This window comes from Gymnoscopelus braueri (genome assembly GCF_963280865.1).
Source record: "Gymnoscopelus braueri genome assembly, chromosome: 16".
Taxonomy (NCBI): domain Eukaryota; kingdom Metazoa; phylum Chordata; class Actinopteri; order Myctophiformes; family Myctophidae; genus Gymnoscopelus; species Gymnoscopelus braueri.
The window spans coordinates 3170553-3196019 of NC_137616.1; the positions used below are offsets into that span (position 1 = coordinate 3170553).

Here is a 25467-nt window from a genome sequence, read left to right on the forward strand (position 1 = left end):
AACAGCTTGTAGAAAAAGATGAACTTGGACTCAGAGGATCAAAGTTGATGAGCAGTTGCGTAGTTTTATTTAGCTTCCATCATTGTTACAGTCAAGGAAGGAGACAGTCAGGTCAAAAACTTGAGATGTTGTCCGTTGGTCGAATCGTGGAGGATCTCTCGGCTGTCTGTCTGGCGACCAGCAGTTGTAGCCTGCTCATATACTGTTTAGATCTAATCTAATAACCTGCATAATACAATTGTATGCATACATGGGACATACTGTTTAGATCTAATCTAATAACCTGCATACACGGGATCTAATAACCTATGGAATGATCTCATGCCTGTTGCACAGGCCTAGTCACATGTTGAAGTGGGACACACACATTATGTTCTACGTAACATGTAGCTTGTAAAATATCCTATATAAATGTAAAGTGCGTTATAAATAAAATCCATTATTATTACTATTATTATTATTAATATCATAACATGAGAGTACATACAGTATCGTCTGGGAGTTTGGATATCGTAATATCGTTTTTTCCCCTTGTTTTAATCACTTAAGCGCCATTCACATCAAGCACGACAACTCCTTTTATAACGATAACTGTAAGTATGTTGTTTTAAACATCGTTCTAACTGCAGTGTCAACACAAGTTACTGACAATACTCATAGACGGTATCGTTTGGATCAATTTCAGCGCAATTCTTACGAACGATAGAAACATTGACCGTCATTCAGAATCCATCTCACATCTGGTATAAAATACGGCTGTCACGATTATGACATTTTACTTCACACAAATAATTGCGATTAACAATTTAATTGTGTATTTGGCATTGGACATTGTACATTGGAACATACGCCGTATAAATACATTTCTTTTAGCGTTTGTAAACAACAATTGCACAGGGCAAAAAATATCTGTCAAGAAATAACTGATAAAGTTAATAATGTAATACTTTCCAAAAATCATGTAACAGTGGAAATAGCCGGTCTACAAGCTCACATCATGACGCATTGTGAACTTGTAGATCTGCTATTTCCACACAGTTTTTTTTAAATGTTTGAAAATGGAAACATGGAAACGATCAGGCCTATGCAAGATATTTGCGATTTCCTCAAATAATTGTGATTAGGTGATCATTGTGACAGGCCTAGTATGCAATTGATCTCACTCACTCTCAAAAAGTGTAATTAACAGAGAGATGAAGAGACAATTATGAATAGCTATCTCTCTAACGCTAGCTGGTAGGCTGGCTGGCAGGCTACAACTATCTCGCATTAATAACCAGAGTCAGATTATCCATATACTGTATCCTATTGCAGGGGTCTTCAACAGGGGGTCCGGGACCCCTAGGGGGTCCTCAGAGTTACTACAGGGGGGTCGTTAAATCTTTGTGTGACAGGATATATTTTTTTACATGAACTACTTGAACCCTAGCATCCCTATTCTGCGGAGAACTTTAGCCAAAAATAGCCGATCTATAAGCAAGTTGTGAGCTTGTAGATCGGCTATTTTCGGCAAAGAGGTTTGGTGTAGAGGGAAGTACTGAGTGAAAGGTCAAGTTTACTAAATATTGACGGTTTAAGTGGTTAAATAAGTACACATTAACATGAATTCAACATACACTGATGACAGTGCTGTCAAACAAGCTGTCTATGAAGCTATTTATGAAATATATGAAAAAGTTTAATCTGCAACACAATTTTATACAATATGTAGTGGGGGTCGGGTCCCTGCTTCATCTCTGTCTCAGCTAGGGGGTCCTTGGGCTGAAAAACGTTGAAGACCCCTGTCCTATTGCATGTGTCCTTCAGTACCACTCAGACTGAGATCTCTCTCTCTCTCTCTCTCTCTCCCTCTGTGTGGGGGTCTCGCACAGACTCACACAGCTGGTCTGCGCATGTCTTTTTATCTTTATAGTTATAGTTATAGCTATCGTGCGTACAGTAGGTGTGAATGGCTCTTTAAGCCCTATTTCAAAGTTTCAAATATTTTCCAAAATGTCAGAAAATAGCAAAAAATAGCCAATCTACAACCTCACAACACGTTGCATCACGACGCAAAATATCATTTTTGTGTGTGTGTGTGTGTGTGTGTGTGTGTGTGTGTGTGTGTGTGTGTGTGTGTGTGTGTGTGTGTGTGTGTGTGTGTGTGTGTGTGTGTGTGTGTGTGTGTGTGTGTGTGTGTGAGTGAGAAGAATGCATACATCACAACCAATATCAATGCATTTGGTCAAAACTATCACGACACATCGCCCAGCCCTATACCCTAAACTCAATACAATCCAGATTTTGATATTCCATATATTTCCAGTCCGCCAAAAAATCACCAAAGTCTTTTGGAACGACACAAATAATGAACAATTAACAGGATAATATGACAAATAAATCGACTTCTATGAACACAAAGTACAAACACAACGCCTCCCCTACACTCACATCAAGTAAAAGAGGAAAGTTTGTCCTACAAAGTGTCTTAATGTTTTTGTTTTTTTTCTGCAAAAATACCTAAGGCAGTCTGGGATTTTTTATTTTTTTGGCACTATCCCCAAAAACTGTACAGTACACTGCTGTAAGAACTGTGATCGCTTTAAAACCCAGTAAATGATTATAAAACACAAGACTCCCTTGTGGCAGTGGTTCTGAAACCTTTTAATGTCAAGGACTCCCCAGTTTGGTATGCATTAGGCCATTGGTTCTCAAAGTGGGGTCCGGGTACCCCCAGGGGTCCTGGGAGGGGGGTTTCCAGGGGGTCCCCAGCAAAATGTGTTAATATAGCATCATAATACTTGTAACTATTTTAACCTTTCATACTTTGGCTATTCAAAAATAGCAGATATACAAGCTCACAACGTGGCTATGAGCTTGTAGATCTGCTATTTTTGAAAAATCTTAAAAATGTTGGCAAATATTTGAATATATATATATTTTTAAAGCGAACATTTGTAACTCCAATCTTTGCTTCTGGGGTGGTCCCTGGAACAGAATATTTTTACATGGGGGTCCGCGGCCAAATACATTATCATTTTGGGGGTCCTTGACATGAAAAAGTTTGAGAACCACTGCATTAGGCCACAGACCCCCCCTATACCTCTGAGAGTGTGAGAATGCATTTGTGAAATGCCCTACCAACAGCCATCAAAAAGTGTTACTCCCTATCCTCCTTCAAAACCGCCATAAAAGAGCATCTGTCTGCAATTTGCAACTACACCTAGACAAGTCTTCTAGCTTGCCAAAAGAAATGACCCCCCACTGTTTTTCTGTAAATAAACATTTACTGCTCCTAGTATTGACATTTGCAAACCGTTAATGAAGTATTCAGTCAATCAATCAATCAAAAAACACTCTCAGAGCTACAGACTTGTAAGGGTCCATTTGGTTCCTAACTATCGATCATTGAACCCCCTCAAGGACCCCTGGTAGTCCCCGGAAACCCGGTTTGAGAACCAACTGTCTTATGACGCAACGGTGACACAGAGGTAACATTTATTTGAAATGGGTCTTTCCCCGGCTAAAAAGGTACACAAGTGGAAAGTGTTGGTTTACTCTCCGATGGGGAGGTGACGCGGTGACGGGGCGGCTTCCCTCTCTGCTGTGATCGAAATGAGAACAGACAAAAACACTGTGATGACCACGACACTGACCGTCCACCGATGACCATGACACTCACGGTCCAATTCGCAAGTCCTTTCGAAGTTCCGCCGTGGTTTCACTGAAAGAATCCCTTCAATCGTCTTTTCACTGGATTTTTTTTTTACATTAAAGCTACTGTAAGTGATATTATTATTTAGTTAAAAATGAATTCTCTTTTTTTAAACTAAAGCTCTTCCACGAGGAGTAAACAGAAAACAGTAAATTGAAATAAAGAATTAATGAACAGAACACACATATTACATCCAATCAGGAGAGAGTACCCCACAAACGTAATTGTCCCTTCATTTACCTGTTTCATCGCTTGCGATTTCACTTGCTATTCTGTATCCTGTATGTGTTTTCTCTCCTGATTGCATTAAATTGTTATCCTGACCTGAGAATGTATTCTCTGTTCGTTAATGAGATGGAGAGATGGGGAGACCCCTGTTACTGGTGAATCGAAAATAACATTCACTTTTTAAATATATATCACTTACAGCACCTTTAAGAAGAGAATGTTGGCTGTGTGAAATACTGACATTTCAGCCAGAGACATCTTACCAGTTCCATCTCAAATCCACAAGTTTTGGTGATGAAAAGGCAGGGTTCTCATTAAAGTCAGACCGTGTAACTTTTTTCAGTTAAACAAGTTAAAATAATCACTGGTAGGCTATGTTTTTCACAATAACCATTCCACATAAATATGTTTTTGACAACTTCTCTAACACAATTTGTATTTGTGAATTCTGCCCCAGACACCCACTATCCTTGGGTATTAGGACCCTGCAGTATTCCTTTTTGAGCTGTACTTCTGTATAGAAAAAAACACTGTAATGAGCTACATGAAGTGTCGCTAAAAAGACTACTGAAATATTACACAGTATGACTTTAAACCGAGTTTCAACGTTTGCTGTTTTGGTTACGATAAGGAATGTCCCTGTGACATTGTCATAATACCTCACATGGTTTATAGATTGTATTATTTTAAATACCAGCTGAATGGCTTTTCGTGACCATAATACAACATATTTCCTGCTGAAACAGGGGCTTCTCAGCCAATCACAGTGATGGGGGGCGGGTCATTCACTGACTGAAAGCAACGCGTCAAGCAGACCTTCCCGTCCCCTCAGGCTATGGGTTTTAAACTCTGCGATTCAAACATTTGTCGCAAGGCAGTGCAGAATCAAGTTTGTGTCACTGCAACTCCATGCAGGGTTTACAGTAACACGTTTGTTTGTAAACAATCGTTTGTTCAGCTGTGTCCGTTTGTAAACGTTGCGTCCGCCATCTTTGATATCATTCAACGGAGGAACACCACCCTCGAGTGGTGCTTATCATCATAATTGGTTGAACCTGGTCCGGCCGATGTAATCACGCATTACGTTGTTGTTTGGCAGGAAGTAATTACGATTGGACTTTTACGGACTGTTGATATAAAAATACACAAGAATGGATTTCTTATTTTTTTTGCATCTATTGTAAACTGCATGTTCCCATTATGACCGCGGATATGCTTTTCAGCTGGTCTTTAAGAAACAAGGGTTGTGACACAATCAAATCCTCTTAAAACAAAAACATTTTTGTTACCAAGTTAAAGCTCTGTATTCTGATCATAGTAATCATAGTTTAAGGGCCCTATCTTGCACGCCGCCTTAAATGCCTAAACCTTTTTGGCATTTTTTACTATTAAAAGAAAAAAAGTTTAAATAGCCGATCTACAAGCTCACAACTTGTCAATGTAAATAGCTATTTTCACTATTTTAAAAAGTTTTTCAAAATAGTAAAAAAAAAAAAAAACGTTTAGTCATAAGGGGTAAGGTGGCGCACAAGATAGGGCCCATAGAGTATTCAGCTCTTTAGTAAACAGAAAATACATTTTCAGGTCAGAATACCAATTGAATTCAATCAGGAGAGAAAAAGCCACAAAGATAATTGTGTGTGATTGTGTGTGTGTGTGATTGTGTGTGTGTGTGATTGTGTGTGTGTGTGTGTGTGTGTGTGTGTGTGTGTGTGTGTGTGTGTGTGTGTGTGTTTTATCCTGTGTCTTGTATGAGATCTCTTTGAAATGGATATCCCGACCTGAAAAATGGTCTGTTCATTCAAGAGCTGGAGAAACCCCTGTTACTGAACAAACGCTCTAGCAATGATCAGAATATCAGGTCTGTGAGAGTGTACAAATGCGACCAAATGGACCCGTCCCATCTGTACACTCTCGGGGCCTTATCTTGCGTTTCTTAAGTACCAGGCGACTTAACTTATGACCTGGAGGCGTGGCCAATGCTGTTTGGCTGTTTTGAGTGGCCAAACAGCATTGGCCACGCCTCCAGGTCTTAAAGTTAAGTCACAAGACCTGGTACTTAAGACGCGCAAAAATTAGGGCCCTCAGAGTCAAATGAACACTCAGGATTTTACAGTGCATGAGTTCCGGGCTCCCCCCCTCTGTGCCGTTTTGGGGCGGAACTTCCTTCCCAAGTTTTCTTGCCGAGTCTCGTGTTAATGCTGCCTCGCGCTTCTCTTCCACGCCGTCGAGAAGCACCCGTGGGTGTAATACTGACCTCTTGACGCGCTGCACCTTCTCAAATATACAGTTCATAATGTCGATACATTTTCGTTTGCCCGCTCTGTGCGGCGGTTTTAGTTCGATCGCCTCACAAAAGCTCCCCGTCTCTCGTTAACAAGTGGATTTAATACAGTGGCTGGACAGTCAGACAGTCTGTCTGTCTGTCCGTCCGTCCGTCTGTCTGTCTGTCTGTGCGTCCGTCCGTCCATCCCCCGGCTTTCACGACGTCTTGGTCTTCTGGCTGTGCTTGCTGCCTGCGTCCTCTATGTGGCAGTGTTGCGGCGGCTGAGAGGCGTTGTCCTTCTGTTGCTCTCGAACGCGGAGGTGTCGCGGTTTGACGGGCAGCGCCACGGCCAATAGGACGCAGCCCACGTGGATGCTGCAATACCACGACCTATGGAAAGCGCAGACATATGGACGCTCAGGAATATACTGTACAGATAGATAGATCATTTACTTATACCACAATACCAAAAACTAACACATAATAACTGCAGTGAGCGGCCCCCAGACATTCACTGACCGGTCTAAGTGCAGCGAGGGGCCCATAGACACTGATGTACCTGTAGAACTGCAGGGAGGGGCCCACAGACACTGACGTACCTGTAGAACTGCAGGGAGGGGCCCACATACACTGACTTACCTGTAGAACTGCAGGGAGGGGCCCACATACACTGACGTACAAGAACTGCAGGTAGGGGCCCACATACACTGACTTACCTGTAGAACTGCAGGTAGAGGCCCACGGCAGTGTTGATTTTGTCGACTAAAACTATGACGAAAACATTTCGTCGACTACATTTTTTCACTGACGAAAACTAAATATATTGACAATTTCGTCAACAAATAAAAACTAGACTAAAATGTAGTGAGGGACTAGAGGAGAAGAGGTAGGTTTGGTTGCAGATCTACAAGCTCACAACGCGTCGCGCTGCGACGCGTTGTGAGCTTGTAGATCGGCTATTTTCAGCATGCAACCAAGTGCATCCAACCAATCAGCCATTACGACGCCATCAAGGCTAAATCAACTGTAGATCTAGTCGACTATAATCTTATGATATTAAGTCGACTAAAACTGGACTAAAAGTAAAACATTTCAGATGACTAAAATATGACTAAGACTAAATGGAATTGTATTCAAAAAAGACTATGACTAAAACTAAATCAAAATTTGCTGTCAAAATCAACACTGGGGCACACAGACATTGACGTACCTGTAGAACTGCAGGGAGGGGCCCACAGACAGCAGGACAAAGGGGACCACTGTGTAGCAGATGGCGATCTGAGTGGCCGCCCAGGTCATGATGTCGTACAGCAGCTTGTGAGCGGCAGAGTGCAGGAAGTAGGGCCTGACGTTGTGTCTCACCTGCACAGGAAGTGCGCAAAGGAAACAGGAAACAGTGTTTATAGATGACTTATTTTGTTTTTTAACAATATTTTTTTTAACGATTACTTTCACTAATAATATTAATAATAATAGCTTGAATTTATATAGCGCCTTTCATAAACCCAAGGTCGCTTTACATCAAAAACAATGAACAACCACCAGACAAACGAACAAACAAAACAACAAACAACTATAAGCCATAAGCCTGAGAGAATAGGTGTTGGCGCATGGCGAATCCCTATTGGGAGGGAGTTCCACAGGGTGGGGGCTGCCACACTGAAGACTCTGTCCCCGAAGGTTCGCTTGTTTGCCTTGGGGACAGAGAGGAGGTCCAAGTCTGTGGACCGCAGGGTCTGTGACAGAGTCGGTGTATGGACTAGGCTTGAGAGGTACTGTGGAGCGAGGGCGTTTTGACATTTGTAGGTGAGAAGGAGGAGTTTGTGACGCATGCGGAATTTAACAGGAAGCCAGTGCAGTTGTTTACGGGAAGGGGTGATGTGCTGCCAAGGCTTGGTGTCGAGTGAGAACTCTGGCAGCTGAATTTTGCGTGGGTGGGTGGGTGGGTGGATGGATGGGCCGGATGCAGCATGTAACCATACAGCGCGTGCTAACAGTGTGATGACCGTGCCTGTCAGACAGACAGACAGACAGGCAGACAGACAGACAGACAGGCAGAGTTAACGTACTGCGCGTGCGGCCAGTGTGATGACGGTGTCTGTCATACAGATAGACAGGCAGGCAGGCAGACAGACAGACAGACAGACAGAGGTAACGTACTGCGCGTGCGGCCAGTGTGATGACGGTGTCTGTCATACAGATAGACAGGCAGGCAGACAGACAGACAGACAGACAGAGTTAACGTACTGCGCGTGCGGCCAGTGTGATGACGGTGTCTGTCATACAGATAGACAGGCAGGCAGGCAGACAGACAGACAGACAGACAGACAGAGGTAACGTACAGCGCGTGCGGCCAGTGTGATGACGGTGCCGGTCAGGAAGGTCAGGTAGTATCCAGGGTAGGCTCCGTGCCACATGGCTGACAGGATGAAGGTGGCTGCTGTGGGGTGGTAGGGGCAACGCTCATAACACACCCTGCAGAGAGAGAGAGACAGAGACACATGCGTATTACTATCCTTGTGAAGACATCAACATTTCGGAAGTAGGGCAATTCTAAGAAATGCCATTTTTCCTTTATTAATTAATTAATTAATTAATTAATTTCATTTTGAATCGTAACCCCAAAGCCAAAGATAGCTGATCTACCAAGCCCCCAACGCGTCGTAGGGCGACACGTTGGGGGCTTGGTAGCTCAGCTATTTTCCATGCATACACCGCTTAAAGTATGAATCAGGAATAACCCCAAGGGGTACCTCACTTTAAAACACTTCTGAGGTCATTTCGACATCTACTGAGGCTCTTGTGTGCACCCTAGACAGTTTATTTATTTATTCTAAGTTGCTTGATTCAATATTTGTGATAATGTTTTGACATAAACGGATTATAAACCATACTTCTAAACATGTTAGACTCATTGAAAACACACATCCTTGGTTCTGGTGACTGATATTGTCCTTCTAATTCATGAGAAGACCATCATTTTGCTTTTACTTTCTTTTTTTTCTTCTTTTTTTTAAAAATAATAATTAGGCAACCACACTAATAATAATAGTGTAACAGTTATTTTTTTTAATGTAAAAATGACCGCTGAGGTGTTTTAAAGAGAAACAACCTTCATAGTATGGATCCATGGGGAAAGTGACAATGAAACCAGAGTACCAGTTATTCACCAGTAGATGGCAGACTTGTACAAGGCAGCTGCAGCTGTGGCTCACTACATGATGTATTACATGAGCATGATGTAACGCCATTAGTGGAATTACACCTCCAGTCTGTTGTAATGAAAAATGACATAATGCTCATCTCTCTCTGTTCTCTGCTGTTGGTACGGAAACTGCACTTATATGGTATTGCTGTCGGGCAGAAACCTTCTATCTCCATTTTCGTTAATGAATGCCCATTGGTGGAAAAAGTACTCAAGTGTTTTACTTGAGTAAAAGTAGCAATACCACAATATAAAAATACTCTGTTACAAGTAAAAGGCCTGTGTTCAAAATGTTACTTGAGTAAAAGTACAAAAGTATTGGCATCAAAATATAATTAAAGAACCAAAAGTAAAAGTACTCAAATGTTTGAAAATAGCAGATCTACAAGCTCACAACGCGTCGCATTGCGACGCGTTGTGAGCTTGTAGATCTGCTATTTTCAAATAGCCTAGGTATAAAATAGGGCTAAAGTGCTTAATGTGTGTTTTATAATATAACCATATATATCCGCAAACTAGTAACAACATTTTAAATCGGTTTAAAAGTAATAATAAGATAATAAATAAGATAATAGTAATAATATGTCCAAAACTGTTTTGGACATATGAGGTTTTCTGCTCGACGGCGACGATTAGACAATCTATCAAGCATTAATGGAATGTCTCTCTCGCATAGTGTCCCATAGAGGGCCCATAGAGTATTCAGCTCTTTAGTAAACAGAAAATACATTTTCAGGTCCAGATACCATTTGAATTCAATCAGGAGAGAAAAAGCCACAAAGATAATTGTGTGTGTGTGTGTGTGTGTGTGTGTGTGTGTGTGTGTGTGTGTGTGTGTGTGTGTGTGTGTGTGTGTGTGTGTGTGTGTGTGTGTGTGTGTGTGGAAGCCTTAGAGGAAGCCTTCCTAACCAAAGTGCTAAAATATCATCAGCTAGAGCAGACCATCTCTGAGCTAGGCTACAGATGTAAACTTTTGGTTTTTATCTTTGGTAGTCTAGGGCACGTGCACAAGTTGGTTGTAAGGGGCCTGCAAATGGCCGGCCTCTCCAAAAGGAGGGCTAAACAATTAGCAAGGTACTGCTCAATATCAGCTATTATAGGAAGCCGCTCAATTTGGAGGAGGCGTTGCTTCCTTTACCCATGATTGTTGTCCGCTGTGTTTGACAAGTATGCCATCTTTTGTTTTGTATGTAACGTTGCTCTGCTTTACATGCGCTTTGTAACTAAGTGTTTTCCCTTCATCTGACTGCACTGGCAGTGTTTATGTCCTTTGTACATCCTGTACTTCTCATTATGTGGACATAAATAAATATGTCAAATGTGTGTGTGTGTGTGTGTGTGTGTGTGTGTGTGTGTGTGTGTGTGTGTGTGTGTGTGTGTGTGTGTGTGTGTGTGTGTGTGTGTGTGTGTGTGTGTGTGTGTGTGTGTGCGTGTGTGTGCGTGTGTGTGCGCGTGCGTGCATGTGTGTGCGTGAAAAATAACAATTATATAATGCATATAGGAGTTTAAAATCTATTTAAGCTGCAAGTAATATTCTTGCACTCCAATCTTTCCTGAGAACAATGAATAAGATGAGAATAAAATGTGATACAAATCAGTCAAAAACATAACAGGGTGATTTTCTTTGTTTAAAATAAGCGCTAAAATATCTCCATATTCTGATAGTAATCATTGCTATAGAATGTTTGTTCAGTAACAGGGGTCTCCATGTCTTTCCAGCTCTTTATTAAACAGAAAATGCATTTTCAGGTCAGGATACCAATTTGATCCAATCAGGATAGAGAACTCTGACAGGATCAGATTAAACAAGTGAAATTGGAAGTGAAAGAAAATGAGTACTCTCTCCTGATTGGCAGATTATTTTTTCTTCTGTTTAATAAAGAGCTGGACAGACATGGAGACTCCTGTAACTGAACAAACACTCTATAGCAATGATTACTATCATAATATGGTAATTTAACCTTTTAACAAAAACCTTTTTGTTTTAACCCTGTGTGTGTGTGTGTGTGTGTGTGTGTGTGTGTGTGTGTGTGTGTGTGTGTGTGTGTGTGTGTGTGTGTGTGTGCGTGTGTGTGTGCGTGTGTGTGTGCATGCAGGCTCATTGAGCCGCAAGTGATTCCACTTGTCCTACCGCATGCAACGCATTTCTGATCACAAACTGCTCACATGAATCTGTCGTTGTAACGTTACAACATCTCTCTCTCTCTCTCTCTCTCTCTCTCTCTCTCTCTCTCTCTCTCTCTCTCTCTCTCTCTCTCTCTTGTACGGGGACCCCCGTACAAGATTTGTGTTGTTCAAATGTTTCAAAAATATTGGGTTCTTCCAAATATCTTTTAGAAAATAGCAGATCTACAAGCTCACAACGTGTCGTGACTTGTGATGTGACACATTGTGAGCTTGTTGATCTGATAGCCGATGTAAAGTGGTAAAACAGTAGTTGCTTCTTTTGGGCTTGTTTTCATAGACCTGGCTGCTAAATTGTTTCTTTTGCAAAATTTGGCAACACCCTCATTACCTACATTACACCTGCAGTAGCCTACTAGGGAGGAAGTGAACAGATATTGAATGAGGCAGCACACAGAGAAAAACTCAATGGCGCCCCCTGTAAGAGGCAATGGCGGCGCCCTGGAGAAGGTCGGGAATAAGGTGAATAGGACTTCACACACTCTCTGTCTCTCTCACACACACACACACACACACACACACACACACACACACACACACACACACACACACACACACACACACACACACACACACACACACACACACACACACACACACACACACTGTCACTGTCTGTCACTGTCCAGTGTTAGTGACGGCCCTGTCTGCTGTTTATATCCCAGAGGGACTGTGACACTACTGTTGCTGTGGAAATCTCCGCTCGGTGGCTGGGTGTGGACCGTTGCGTTTTAAACCATCACACACCACGGATTCAGCATTCTGTTACGGAATGGTCGCTATAGTTGTAACTTGTTTGCGCTTGGCGAGTCGTTGACGTGGACTGTGGGGGCTTTAGAACCAAAGAGGTTATTAGAAGCAAAGCTCCCGTTTACCTTTTGAGCCAATGAGCTGTCTGGATGTTCCAGTTGTCCAGGAACACTTTGAAGCTGGTGGCAAACTGAAATGAAAACATACAGGTTAATGTCATTCATTCATTCATTCATTCATTCATTCATTCATTCATTCATTCAGTCAGTCACTCATGTATGCTGATGACCTGGTCGTTCTGAGTCTATACAGTGGAGGGTTTACAGCAGTTATTGAAAGTGTGCTCAAATTATGGCAACGATCATCACATCTATATATACAATTGAGAAAAGTCAGCACTTCCTGTCCCCCACTGAAGCCACCCCTATCTATATATACAAACCCCCCCTGGACAGGAAGTGAGGTCAGACAACACACTCCATATTTGGTCATAGCTCCATTGGGAACATCTCCTATTATGGCTTTATATATTATAGAGACTAACAAACACAAAGCACCGCGCAGCGGATAGGGGGGAGGGGCGCGCAGCGCCCCGACCCTCTAGTCATTTACAATGCAAAAAAAGAGTTGTGTCATGATAGTGATAGTTATGTGGCAGTCCTCTTTCTTTATGCCAGGAAATTAAGTACGTTAAGTACCATTTTCACTGATTATAGAGATGATAGAGATATATCTAGACAGTGCCGCAAACGTTATGCCCAGGCTAATATGCAGGTTCACTATGTGTTCAGCTCCTGTCAAGTGTGCAATTTTTAAAGCATTTTGCACTCCCATGTATACAGTTTACTTGTGCAGGGCCGGCGCGCCCTTCAGGCAGAGTAGGCAGTTGCCTAGGGCGCCACTGGGGGGGGGGGCTAGGGCAATATGAAAATATTGCCTAGGGCGCCAAATTGCCTAGCACCGGCCCTGTACTTGTGGTGCACATACAAGAAAGGTAGCATGCAGAGGTTTAAAGTGGCCTACAACGATGCCCTGAGGATTCTACATAAAGTCCCTAGATGGCATAGGGCCAGTCACCTGTTTGTAACGTGTGGTATCCATACATGTGAGGCTCTCTTAAGACACTCTATGTATGGATTCATGTCTCGCCTGGATGAGTCCCGGGACAGTATTATTGAGGATATAGTTAATCCTGGGAAGAGCTGTCTCCGGTACTCGTCCAGGCTGTGTAAACACTGGGGAGTCAGCCTCTATGATTTTATGGTTTTGTAACCGTTTAATTCAGGGCTGCCAACACTCCTAGATCCTGCAGGAGTCTCCTGGATTTCTCCTGGATTTTGTAGAATCCATGAAAAACTCCCTACATTCACCAGAACACAGGAAATGACATCTACTATGCTAAAAAGTTTCTGGGGGTGGACCCCCAGACTCCCCGCTTGGGGGGTGTGGTCAGTGCAATTAAACTTTAATTTATTGTATGTGTTTTGTCTGTTATTTGCATATGTGTACTCTATGGACCCCCTGAGTGTCTGGAATAAAGTTTTAATTGAATTGTGTCAGTCAGTTAGTCAGTCAGTCAGTCAGTCAGTCAATCATTCATTATTGTCTCCGCCAGAGGTGGAGAATATGTTTTCGTTCCCGTCCCGCTGTGTGTCCCCCCCCCCCTAGCCAAGCTAACATTGGTCAAGCTTCACGTGACACGTGACAATATGTTGTCACCAATGCTTTTGATTGGCTAGCGAGACGCATGACGAAATAAAATCCTATAAATAGGTGTGTAACTTCAAAAAGCCAAGCTCCGAGGAGCACATTTTCTAGTTTATCAATGTATTTACTTTCTTTATTATTTTTGATCCATTTGGAAACACATCGTCATGTGTCATCAGATGACAGGCAAGACAACACATTTGGCCCATTTACACTGCAGGCAGGTAGGGTACCAACTCATCTGTACTCTACTGTACTCCATCAAGGTACCAACTCATCTATACTCTACTGCATGGGTTCCCAAACTTTTCAGCCCGCGACCCCAAAATAATGCGGAAATTGACTCGCGACCCCACCTAAATCTGGAGGTCATTTATACACATAAACTTGCACGTTCGGTGCACATTTGTAATGTATTATAATGGTAAAATGTTCCATTTGTAATCATTTTTAGATTGTATTTCATCCATTCTGTTGAATTTAAAGTAAAAAAAAAAAAACGTTTTATTTTTTATTTTTTTTATGACCCAAAATAATCTCGCGACCCCACCGTCAGTCTCCGGGTCGCGACCCCAACTTTGGGAACCCCTGCTCTACTGTACTCCATCAGGGTACCAACTCATCTGTACTCTACTGTACTCCAGTGATTCTCAACCTTTATCCTGTTAAGGACCCCCAGTTTGATATGCATTAGGCCACGGACCCTCCTTTTTTTTAATCTCTGGACCCCAACCTACACTGTAAAACCTCAGGGTTTTACAGTGTTTCAACCCAGTGTTTCAACCCTGAGAGTGTCCATTTGTACACTCTCAGAGTTACTAATGGATTATCATGTATGTTAATCACATTAATAACTGTTCCCCCCAACAATACTGAGTGTCTGTCTGTCTGTCTGTCTGTCTGTCTGTCTGTCTGTCTGTCTGTCTGTCTGTCTGTCTGTCGTGTATGTCTCACCTCTATGTTCATTATTCGGAGGTTGGAGATCAGGTCCCAGCGAGGAGAGCCGTCCGCGTCGTAACCGTTGAAGCCGAACCCTGCCGCATTGTTGATGGCATCAGCTGAAAACAACACAATGCATGAGGCTCAGAGAGAGAGAGACAGGCCGACAGACAGACAGACAGACAGACAGACAGACAGACACCTACCTAACGTCCAGACAAAGTAGTACTTGGGTCTGGTGGTGAGCATGGACAGGTAGAGGTAGACCACGCGCTGGTGGAACGGTGTGGCGGAGATGAAGGCCTGGTCGATGTTCCTCTCCACGGGGAAGACTTTGCAGACGGACAGGAAGACCAGCAGCGACAGGATACACGTGCACAGCTTGCGCACCACCACCATCTGACACGAGAGACCAGTCACCGCGCCGAAACGTAACGTGATATTTGTTGGTCAGAATAAGTGTTAAACAGCTCTATATTCTGATAGTAATCATTGTTAGTAGATAGTAATCATTGTTGTTTAAAGCACAGCTCAAGACCTATTTCTTCACTCTTGCCTTTAGCTGATTTTTTAATCTCTGTGTTGTTATTCATGTCCTCACTGTTCTGCCTGATTCACTGCCTTTTTTGCTATTATTTTAATGTTGTGTTATGCTTTAGCTTTTCTTTTTTTGCTTTTTCTGTAATTGCATTATTGCTCTGTAAATCACTTTGAGCTGCATTTCATGTCATGAAAGGTGCCATACAAACAGTGGTGGAAAAAGTACTCAAATGTTTTACTTAAGTAAAAGTATCAATACTGCAGTGTATCAGTGTAGAAGTACTCTGTTACAAGTAAAAGTTCGGAATTCTAAATTTACTTGAGTGAAAGTACAAAAGTATTAGCTTCAAAATGTACAAAAATGTTTGAAAATAGCAGCGATATAGCAGAGAATAGCTTGTAGATCGGCTATTTCCAAATACTGTAGCCTAGGTTTAAAATAGGGCTAAAGTGGTTAATGTATGTTTTATAATGTAATGATTTATATCTACAAAGTAACTAGTAACTAAAGTTTTCAAATAATTGTAGTGGAGTAAAAGTACAATAGGCTATGTGCCTCTCCCAGGCAGCAAGCACAGTCAGGACCCGGACCAATCAGTGACGTCTCGATTGGGGCTAGATCAAGTCAAACCAAGACAAGTCAGATCTGGCGCAGAATATCACCTGATATCAACCAAAATTTATCCTGACCACAAAAACGTCATTTCCAGGACGTCATCTAAACACATTTCTCATCACCCAAAATTGCTGTCCAAATGTCCATATGATGTCCCGGTGATGACGTCCTGTAAATGACGTAAAGATCATCCCCATATGGGCTGTGATCTGGCCTAGTCCTGAACGTCACCGGGGTGATGACCGGGCGTCATCATAACGTCATCATGACGTCATTGTGCTTGCTGGGCTGAGATGTAATGGAGTAGAAGTAAAAGTATAGACAATTGGAAATACTCCAGTAAAGTAAAAGTACCTCAAAATTGTACTTAAGTACAGTACTTGAGTAAATGTACTTAGTTACTTTACACCACTGCATACAAATAAAGTTTATTATTATTATTATTATTATTATTATTATAGGGTGTTTGTTCAGTAACAGGGGCTTCCTCGTCAGCTCTGTAGTGAGCAGCCGTACACTCTGATGTTGACTCACGTTGGGAGAGGGCTCGCTCTGGCGTAGCTTCCTACTGGCTTTCCTATTGGTCTCCAAGTCTCTATGGCGACAGGTCCCGCCCTCTATGAAAGCGATGTAGTCGTTGTAGGAGCAGGTGGGGCCGGCCAGGATGCCCATGAAGTTACAGTTATAGGAGAAGTACTCTAACAGGCTGGGCATCCTCCTATACGTACACACACACACACACACACACACACACACACAAACACACACACACACACACACACACACACACACACACACACACACACACACACACACACACACACACACACACACACACACACACACACACACACACACACACTTTTCAACCTGGCTTCTCTATTATGAGATTATAGGTGACAAGTTTCAAAACTTTTCAACATATTACAAATAACTGATTCGCAAGCTCACACCGCTTCGCGCTGCAACGTGGTGAGAGCTTGTAAATCGGCATGCAACTTACACACAATGCAAGAGAGTGATGAATACATTATACAAATATAAATTCTGAAAATAAAAATCACCTGTTCCACCTATTGCCCTCTGGGAGGCGCTACAGGACAGACAGACTCAAGTATAGTTTCTTCCCCTGAGTCATTACCATATTGAATGCAAACATGCACTGATCTAAAAATAGCAGATCTACAAGTGTGATCTACAAGCGTGGCAACAAGTAGAGAACTTGTAGAGCTTGTAGAACTTGTCTATCTGTAAATAGTGAACATTTGTGTGAATATATTTATATTTTTATAACATAACATTTTTTACCCCAATCTTTGCTTCTGGCAGGGGGTTACCTGGAACAATATATTTTGAGATGGGGGTCCACGGCCAAATACATATCATCTTGGGGACCCTTGACATGAAAAAGTTTGAGAACCACTAATTATAGCAACATAAGTTTTTTCAAAAAAACTGTTAGGATTTAGAAGGCATTTGTAGAATCCCCAGAAGAAAAGATTTGAGTTACAAATGTTTGCTTTAAAAAAAGATATATTCAAAGATTTGCACAAACTTTCATGAAGCGGAGAGCTTGCAAATCTGCTATTTTTGAATAGCCAAAGTATAAGATAATGGTTAAAGTGGTTAAAATGACAGATGCTTTCCCCTGGTCTTAATGGGTTATACTGGTGAAACAGAAGCCAGGGAGTGCGTTTGGTCTGGGAGAAGACCAGTTTGATGTTCAGCCAAACAAGCAAGTGAATTGTTTCTCTACAAACCTTATGGCCAGGATCTTCTGTCCAGGTGTGAGATGCTGCTCTTTACGGGCCATGCCTGTTGGGAGGAAACAAAACATTTAATCCAAAAATAGCAGATATACAAGCTCATAGAGCGGCACCGAGTGCCACGCTACGAGCTTGTAGATCTGCAATTTTTTTGAAAAAACTTGGACAATGTGTGCAAATCTTTGAATATATATATATATATATATATATATATATATATATATATATATATATATATATAAAGCGGAAAAAAATTACTCCGATCTGTGCTTCTGGGGATCCCTGGAACAACATATTTTGAGATGGGGGTCCGCGGCCAAATACATATCATTGTGGGGGGTCCTTGACATGAAAAAGTTGCAGCACCACTGATATAACAACATAATGTTAGGATTTAGAAAACATTTTTTTGTTATGTATTTGGCCACGGACCCCCATCTTAAAATGTATTGTTCCAAGGATCTGCATAATTTTATAATTATTATTATTATAATTTTTTGTTTTATCTCCACCAGGCCCGTAACAGCCCGACCTGGGGATAATGTTTTCATCCCTGTCCATCCGTGTGTGTGATTGTGAGCAGCTAATCTTGGACACTGCTGGACCAATCAACGTAAAACTTTCAAAAGCCAAGAACGATTTCACTTCCACCCACAGCAGGCACCACAAATGCTACAAATGTTCAATGTTTGTTGTTGCAGAAACATGATCCCCCCCCCCCCCAACAAATTAGGCACAAATGGTGTCGTGAGTCATGTGACAATGTCCGCCAAACAGGGTTTTCATCCTCCATGGTGTTTGCCTGTAATCGGGGCCTATTTCTTAATCAAAGAAAAAGCCATATATCATGACATCCAACATCCAATCATACCCCAATTGGAATCGCATGTTATCGCACACTGTAAATAGCTGATCTACAAATTCACAATGCATTGCCTGTGACATGTTGTGAGCTTGTATAGCCCATATTTCATACTATCATTCAGTAACATTATGAGATCAATCCCTCACTTCAGGCCCGTGATAAAACGATCAAAGTAGAGGGTCGCAAATTGGAATTGCATGTTGAGGGCACTATAGGGCATCTACAGAGTGCACCTCCAAAACACATACATAGGCAGGACCACGGCCACGTCACTATGACTCAAACATAACCATAAACAAACCCGATACGCCCATACATAGGCAGGACCACGGCCACGTCACTATGACTCAGACATAACCCTAAACAAACCCGATACGCCCCGATACAGGCAGGACCACGGCCACGTCACTATGACTCAGACATAACCATAAATAAACTCGATACGCCCAGTCGTTCGGATATGCGGTTGTCCAGATCTGGATCGGCGGTGGGACATAGGTGTGAGGGCCAAATAGTAATCTATAGTTCTTCATATATTCTATATACGGTAGTTCTTCATACTATATCCTATTATGTTCTTTAAATGGTCCACAGAGTTCTTCATTTATATAGTTTACAGTAGAGTCCTTAAAAGGACAGACTCACCATCGTGAATTTCAAACGCCAAGCTAGTGATCTTCTGTGTAATCACCATCATGGGCCTGCGAGAGAGAGAGAGAGAGAGAGAGAGAGAGAGAGAGAGAGAGAGAGAGAGAGAGAGAGAGAGAGAGAGAGAGAGAGAGATGTACATTAAACATTGTCAGACTGTGTTTTGCCCAAAATCAAAGCTCATCATAGGCTTGTAAAAGACACTCGATCAGGAGCACGCAGAAATCCCACACGACAGGTGGGAACAAATAGTGAAATGAGAGTATCTTTAAATTTCTTGTTCTTCCACTCTGTTTTGTTTGAGGGAAACAGAGGACTATTTTTGAAGTATCAGCTCAATGTCTTAGTCCGTCCAGACCCTACCATATATTTCCATTACTTTTGCGCAACATTGTCATATGACAAAGTAAAAAAAAAAGGTAATTCAATAATAATTATTAGAAAAAAGTAACTGGAGATACACAGTGTCTGCCCGACAGCAACAATATCATGTGTGCACCCAAAGAGAAGCAGAGAGAGCTAGACAGACAGACAGACAGACAGACAGACAGACAGACAGACAGACAGACAGACAGTGCACGTCATTCCGTGCATAGCACGCCTAGAAAACCCGAAAATCCGTGCATATGTACGGCGAGTCCCACAGTGGGCGTAACCGGTTGCAACTCATAAGCAGAGCAGTCCCCACAACAGGATTTACGATTCTGTGCCTATCGGTACATAACTCAAATGGCGCTGAGTAACGTTGCAACGTTCGGGACGGCAACTTTACTTTACAACGTTCGGGACGGCAACTCGTTCGCTTTAGCTCACTCGGTGGTCCCTCACATGGCTCCAGTTCGCTTGTAATCTGAGTTCCCAGAAGTTTTCGCCAGCTCTCGCATACAAACGGGAGGGGCGAGGAAACTTCTGGGCCAGAGCCCGGGTATTTGTGGGCGGGATGTAACTTACACTCAGAATCTGAGCGGACACGCCTCTTACTGGTCTGAGAGCTGTGCAACTCGTCTAAACAGTCCGACGAGAGGCAAACAGCAGTACACAACAATGGCGGCCGCAATTTCTCAAGGAGAAATTGCTTCCCGTCGCTCCTATTTACACGTAACACCCACTGCATGTGGATCCCGCCCCCTTTTCTTCACTGGCTGTTGATTTGAATCAGAACGCAGTGGCCGCGCCCCTGCTGTCCAGGCTCTGAGGCGATTTCTCCCAGACTAGTTCGCTTGAGACTGCGCGCCTGCGAAATGGTTTAGTCAATGGGGGAGATGCGAGGCGGCTATGCACTGATTTTGGGGTTTTCTAGGTGTCTATGCACGGAATGACAGTCCGTGCAATGTATACTAAGTTCTGTGAGATCAGGTTGGACACACACACACACACACACACACACACACACACACACACACACACACACAGTCACACACACACACACACACACACACACACACACACACACACACACACACACACACACACACACACACACACACACACACACACACACAGACACACAGAGACACACAGAGATACACACAGAGACAGAGCCTTACCCAGTGAAGTCAGCAGAGTACATTCCATAGTCGAACACATAGACTCTGGTGATCTGGCAGAAACTCAGATATCCAAGAGCCACCACCAAACAGTACCTGCAACAAATAACGTAAGACCTCTTCATATAACAATATATGGAGTGATTTTGTTTGGTTTAGTTTTTTTACTCAAGTAAAAATCACAACTGCAAATGTAGGAATACTCTGCTACAAGTAACAGGACAAGCTGCAATGGCCGAATATCCAATATAAAATGTGGCGCTTTGATCACAAGATTAACAATTGCTTTTTTTTACCCTCTGGGGGACGGCCACTGATACTGTTTGTGTTTACAACGGTCTGATGATAGATCATAGGATCTACATTTTCTGTGACCACAGTTGAAAAGGTTAAAAAACACAAAAATGCGGGCAGTGTGGCAGTTTATTAATGTATGTAATGTATATATCTAATAAGTGAAAGAGTTAAGACTCTAATAATGTTGGAATTTTGCTGTATTTTGTCATATTTATTAATCTATATTTTCATGTCGGGTGTAGGCTGCTGTAAACAAGCGCTGTCACTGGCAATCAATGGCAGCTGCTAACCATGGGTGTAGTGGAGGGGGAGCGCGGGGGAGCGGCGTCCCCTCAATTAAAAAAATTGCATTTGGATTTTGATCAATTGATTTAGTTTGTTTTCATATTACATTGACACAAAGCTGTCACCGCAACCTTCAGCAGACAAGGCCAGGCAGAGCCCGTCCATCGATTGGTTGTGATATCGCCCAGACAACCATATTGTCAGGGCAGGGTTGTTGTTGTAAGAACAACCAATAAAACCCACGACTGTCTTTTCGGACTATAGGATCTATTCTAAACTACGGTCTCCTGGATATGGGATCCTAAAACTCGAGTCAGACTCAGGCTTTGAGCACAACAAAACTGTTTCCTGTACTGTATTTTTAGTTGTTCAAAAAGTATTGTTGAGAGCAAAATGAACGGCTCAAGGTAAAGGTAATGCTTTACAAAGTTGTAAGAGGAATCCCCTCATCTGACTGACGATCTTGTCAGCGTCGGATAGCCTAGTGAAAGTAAATGAAATTTGCTCCGGTAAATTTGCTACATTCTGTCTAACCCTAACCATAACCTTAGTGGGGAACATAGAACCCGGGGAACATAGGTATGACCCCGTTCGTCAGTAGAGTTGCAGCTTAATTCCATACATTGCATTTATTAGATACATACACAGCCACAGAAAACACAATGCATTTTCATTCGTTTTCAGTGCTCCTTGTGTAAGATAGGCTTACAAGATCTTCCATAATTAATTGCACAACATGGGTCAGCTGTTTTAACTAAAACCGCCGTGGAATCCCTGCCCTGGCCGTGACCCAGGGGTAGTGGGAGTGACGGACTTCGGTAGCCTACTCCAGTGGTTCTCAAAGTGGGGTCCGGGGACCCCCAGGGGTCCTTGAGGGAGTTCCAGCGGGTCCCCACTCCCCAGCTAAATGACAGATTGTTAAGAACCAAATGGACCCTTATTCTGTAACTCGGAGAGTGTACAAATGGAACCAAATGGACCCTTATGGGTCTGTAACTCTGAGAGTGTACAAATGGAATATATAGATTGGGGTCCCAGAGATAGAAATGCAAATTAAACGGGGGTCCGTATATAGCCTAATGTCAAACTGGGGGTTCTTGAATTAAAATGGTTGAGAATCACTGCTATGCTGTAAAAAGAAAATCTTGTCTTATGGGGGTCCCTGGCATATCTTTTCAAATGGGGGTCCGCGGGCCAATAAGTGTCAATTTTGGGGTCCTTGACATGAAAAAGTTTGAGAACCACTGGCCTACTATAGACTATTCAGTGATGTCTGTCTGTCTGTCTGTCTGTCTGTCTGTCTGTCTGTCTGTCTGTCCGTCCGTCTTACTTGTGCATGTGTTCCACTCCCGCCAGGATCATGATGCCATAGGTCAGCCCGCTCTGGACCAGGAAGTGCAGTGCGTACCTGCAACACAAGAAGTATGCACGTCAACACCCATACATAGAGAAACGTAGATACCTCATTGGCCGCTGCAGTACACTGGAGCGATGTGTCATCACCGTGGCCTCCATATTTGACAGGGGGAGCCGTGCGCGCAACTGTCAATGCCAGTGTTAATTTTGGCGACTAAAACTATGAAGAAAAATGTCCACCGACTATTTCTTTTCACTGACGAAAACTAAATTAAAAACTAGCTATGATGACAAAAACTATGACTTAATATATTGAATTTTGTCAACAAATAAAAACTAGACTAAAATGTTAGGGAGGGACAAGTGGAGAAGAGATCCGATAGAACTGAGACAAGTCATCTCGGTTGCGCACGGATGTCACAGACCGAAAATAGCTGATCTACAAGTTCACAACACGGCGCAGTGCGACGTGTTGTGACCTTGTAGATCAGCTATTCAATATCAGTTCAATATGGCTTCTAGTTTTCAAAATGGCGGAATTTTTTGACAAAGATCTGCAGTTTTCTGTCGTAATTCGATCAGAAATTAAGTTTCAACCGGATGTAGAGTAGTCCAAGGTTTAAGAAGCAATCTTTCGATCTACATACAATGTTGTAATTAAGCAATATTACACGAGAGGGTGTGCTTTACCGTCATTATTAGCACGCCTGTGATGCGGTCAGGAACGAGGCGAAGCCGAGTTCCGCCGCGATCACAGAAGTGCTAATAATGTAAGGTAAAGCACACCCTCGAGTGTAATATTGCGATTATACAACAGTTACCAACAAAACACATCCAAATGTATTCATATTGTGGGGCAATTCATAATAATTCGCTTATCCGTTTCCCTGTAAAGAGAAAAGTTTATTTGACAGAGACAAAATAGTCCCTGTAACAACGCATCACTCTGAGTCATCGTCTCATCAACACAGCTGATTCCAGTAGGCTATATGCTCCGTCGTACGATCGTGTTACGTGGCCAAAATAACTGATCTACAAGCTCACAACGCGTCAAGATGGCGATGCGTTGTGAACTTGTAGATCGGCTATTTTTGCCGTGCGATACCTTCGTACGATAAAGTATAACATACACTGGACTGTTAACGAAATGGGAGTAATTTTACTTTAACACAGGAGGATATTTATACAGTATGGATGTTACCATTGAAATTTCCAGTTATTCCTTTTATTATAGGATTTTAGGCGATTTAGTGTGCTCTCTTCTAACCATTGATCAACCGTAAGTCCACCAAATAAGTCAAAATTAACAACATAGTCCATTTTGCGTAGCTGTTTGTTCTCCGGTGGCGGCGGTGGGTACTGTCTGTCTGTTTGTTTTCCTACCGTGGGACAGCGTGACTTCACAGCACAGCTGTACAACATATGGTCTAATCAGGTGCGGACTGCAGTGCGGAGTGATTTATTAATGTGATTAGGCCTGTGCTATGATGCTGGTTTGAAGCACGGCTAGAAAGCTATTTCAGCCAATCAGATTGCTTGGTCGGAACTACCTGTTGTATAATCAATGTCAATTAGCTGACATTCTTTTTATGTGAGTGATTAGAGAGTGATGTCAAAGCACAACCAGGGCACACTGGTGACATCATTGGTGTGAGACTCAGCATGGTTTCAGTGTCGGCTAAGTAGTGTACTCACTGTAGTAGTCTACTAGCTTTAGTTATAGTATAATTCAGTGTCCCAAATCTTATTAGCCCTGGATATACACCAACTAGTAGTTTAGTTAGTTGTAGTATTGTAGTTAGATAACCGCACCTGAATTAACAGGATGTGCCAGCGCAGGAAAGTGGCCGAGCCAAGGGTAATGGGGCTGCAATTACAGATCGCACCGGATTTAATGGCACTGGATGAACGATCGGGCTAAGTGTAGAGCACTTTGTTTGAACCTAGTTGTATCCCAAATCTCAATGAATTCAAGGCTTCATGGGGTGTGTAATTAATAGAAAATACGTATTTTTTGGGGGTGAACTACTCCTTAAGTACAGTACTCAAGTGTACTTACTGTGACTGTCCACCACTACAAATTTGAATAGTTTGACCAGGCTGAGAATTCTCACCTGTCATTTGAGTCACAGTCACAGTAAGGGTTCAGGCTAATTGAGCATCTTGTGAACATTCTGAGAGATCGTAGGATCACACTTTTTAATTGCCTGTGAGTTTGGCCTTTCTTCCTGCTCCTGCAGAAACCATAGAAGAGTACATCAGACGAAACATTGACCACATCATCACAGAGTGTAATACCCAATTTACTTCCCTATGAGTCATCTCCTCTACCCTGCTTGGGCTAGTTCCCTCTGTCAGTTCCAGGAAGGTGTAAGAGCAGACATCTTCATAGGAAATGACTAATGCTGATCTGCCATCACCAGAGATGAGAGATTTATCAAGAAGTGTGATCTTCTGAGGTGCGAATGTTCACAGGTTTCTCAATTAGTCTGAACAATTTCTGTGACTATGACAGGCTCCCCGGCCCCCCTAGTAGTTGTGGCCCTAAGCAACCGCATAGACTGCTTATGCCAG

General features: G+C 42.6%; 1 protein-coding gene across 1 annotated transcript in view; it reads right to left on the bottom strand.

Annotated features, from left to right (window-relative positions):
• Positions 1 to 6011: 6011 nt before the first annotated feature.
• The window catches only part of LOC308102695 (lysophospholipid acyltransferase 2-like), a 68025-nt gene continuing 48569 nt past the window's right edge, over positions 6012 to 25467 (bottom strand). Inside the window, exons 3-13 of the mRNA XM_080452523.1 lie at positions 22868 to 22945; positions 20956 to 21051; positions 19406 to 19461; positions 17890 to 17944; positions 16664 to 16847; positions 15180 to 15372; positions 14989 to 15092; positions 12453 to 12517; positions 8531 to 8663; positions 7399 to 7550; positions 6012 to 6578 (exon numbers count right to left, since the gene is read on the bottom strand). Of these exons, the coding sequence (XP_080308649.1) occupies positions 6404 to 6578; positions 7399 to 7550; positions 8531 to 8663; positions 12453 to 12517; positions 14989 to 15092; positions 15180 to 15372; positions 16664 to 16847; positions 17890 to 17944; positions 19406 to 19461; positions 20956 to 21051; positions 22868 to 22945 (1291 nt within the window). The 3' untranslated portion in view covers positions 6012 to 6403. The remainder of the gene's footprint in view (positions 6579 to 7398; positions 7551 to 8530; positions 8664 to 12452; positions 12518 to 14988; positions 15093 to 15179; positions 15373 to 16663; positions 16848 to 17889; positions 17945 to 19405; positions 19462 to 20955; positions 21052 to 22867; positions 22946 to 25467) is intronic.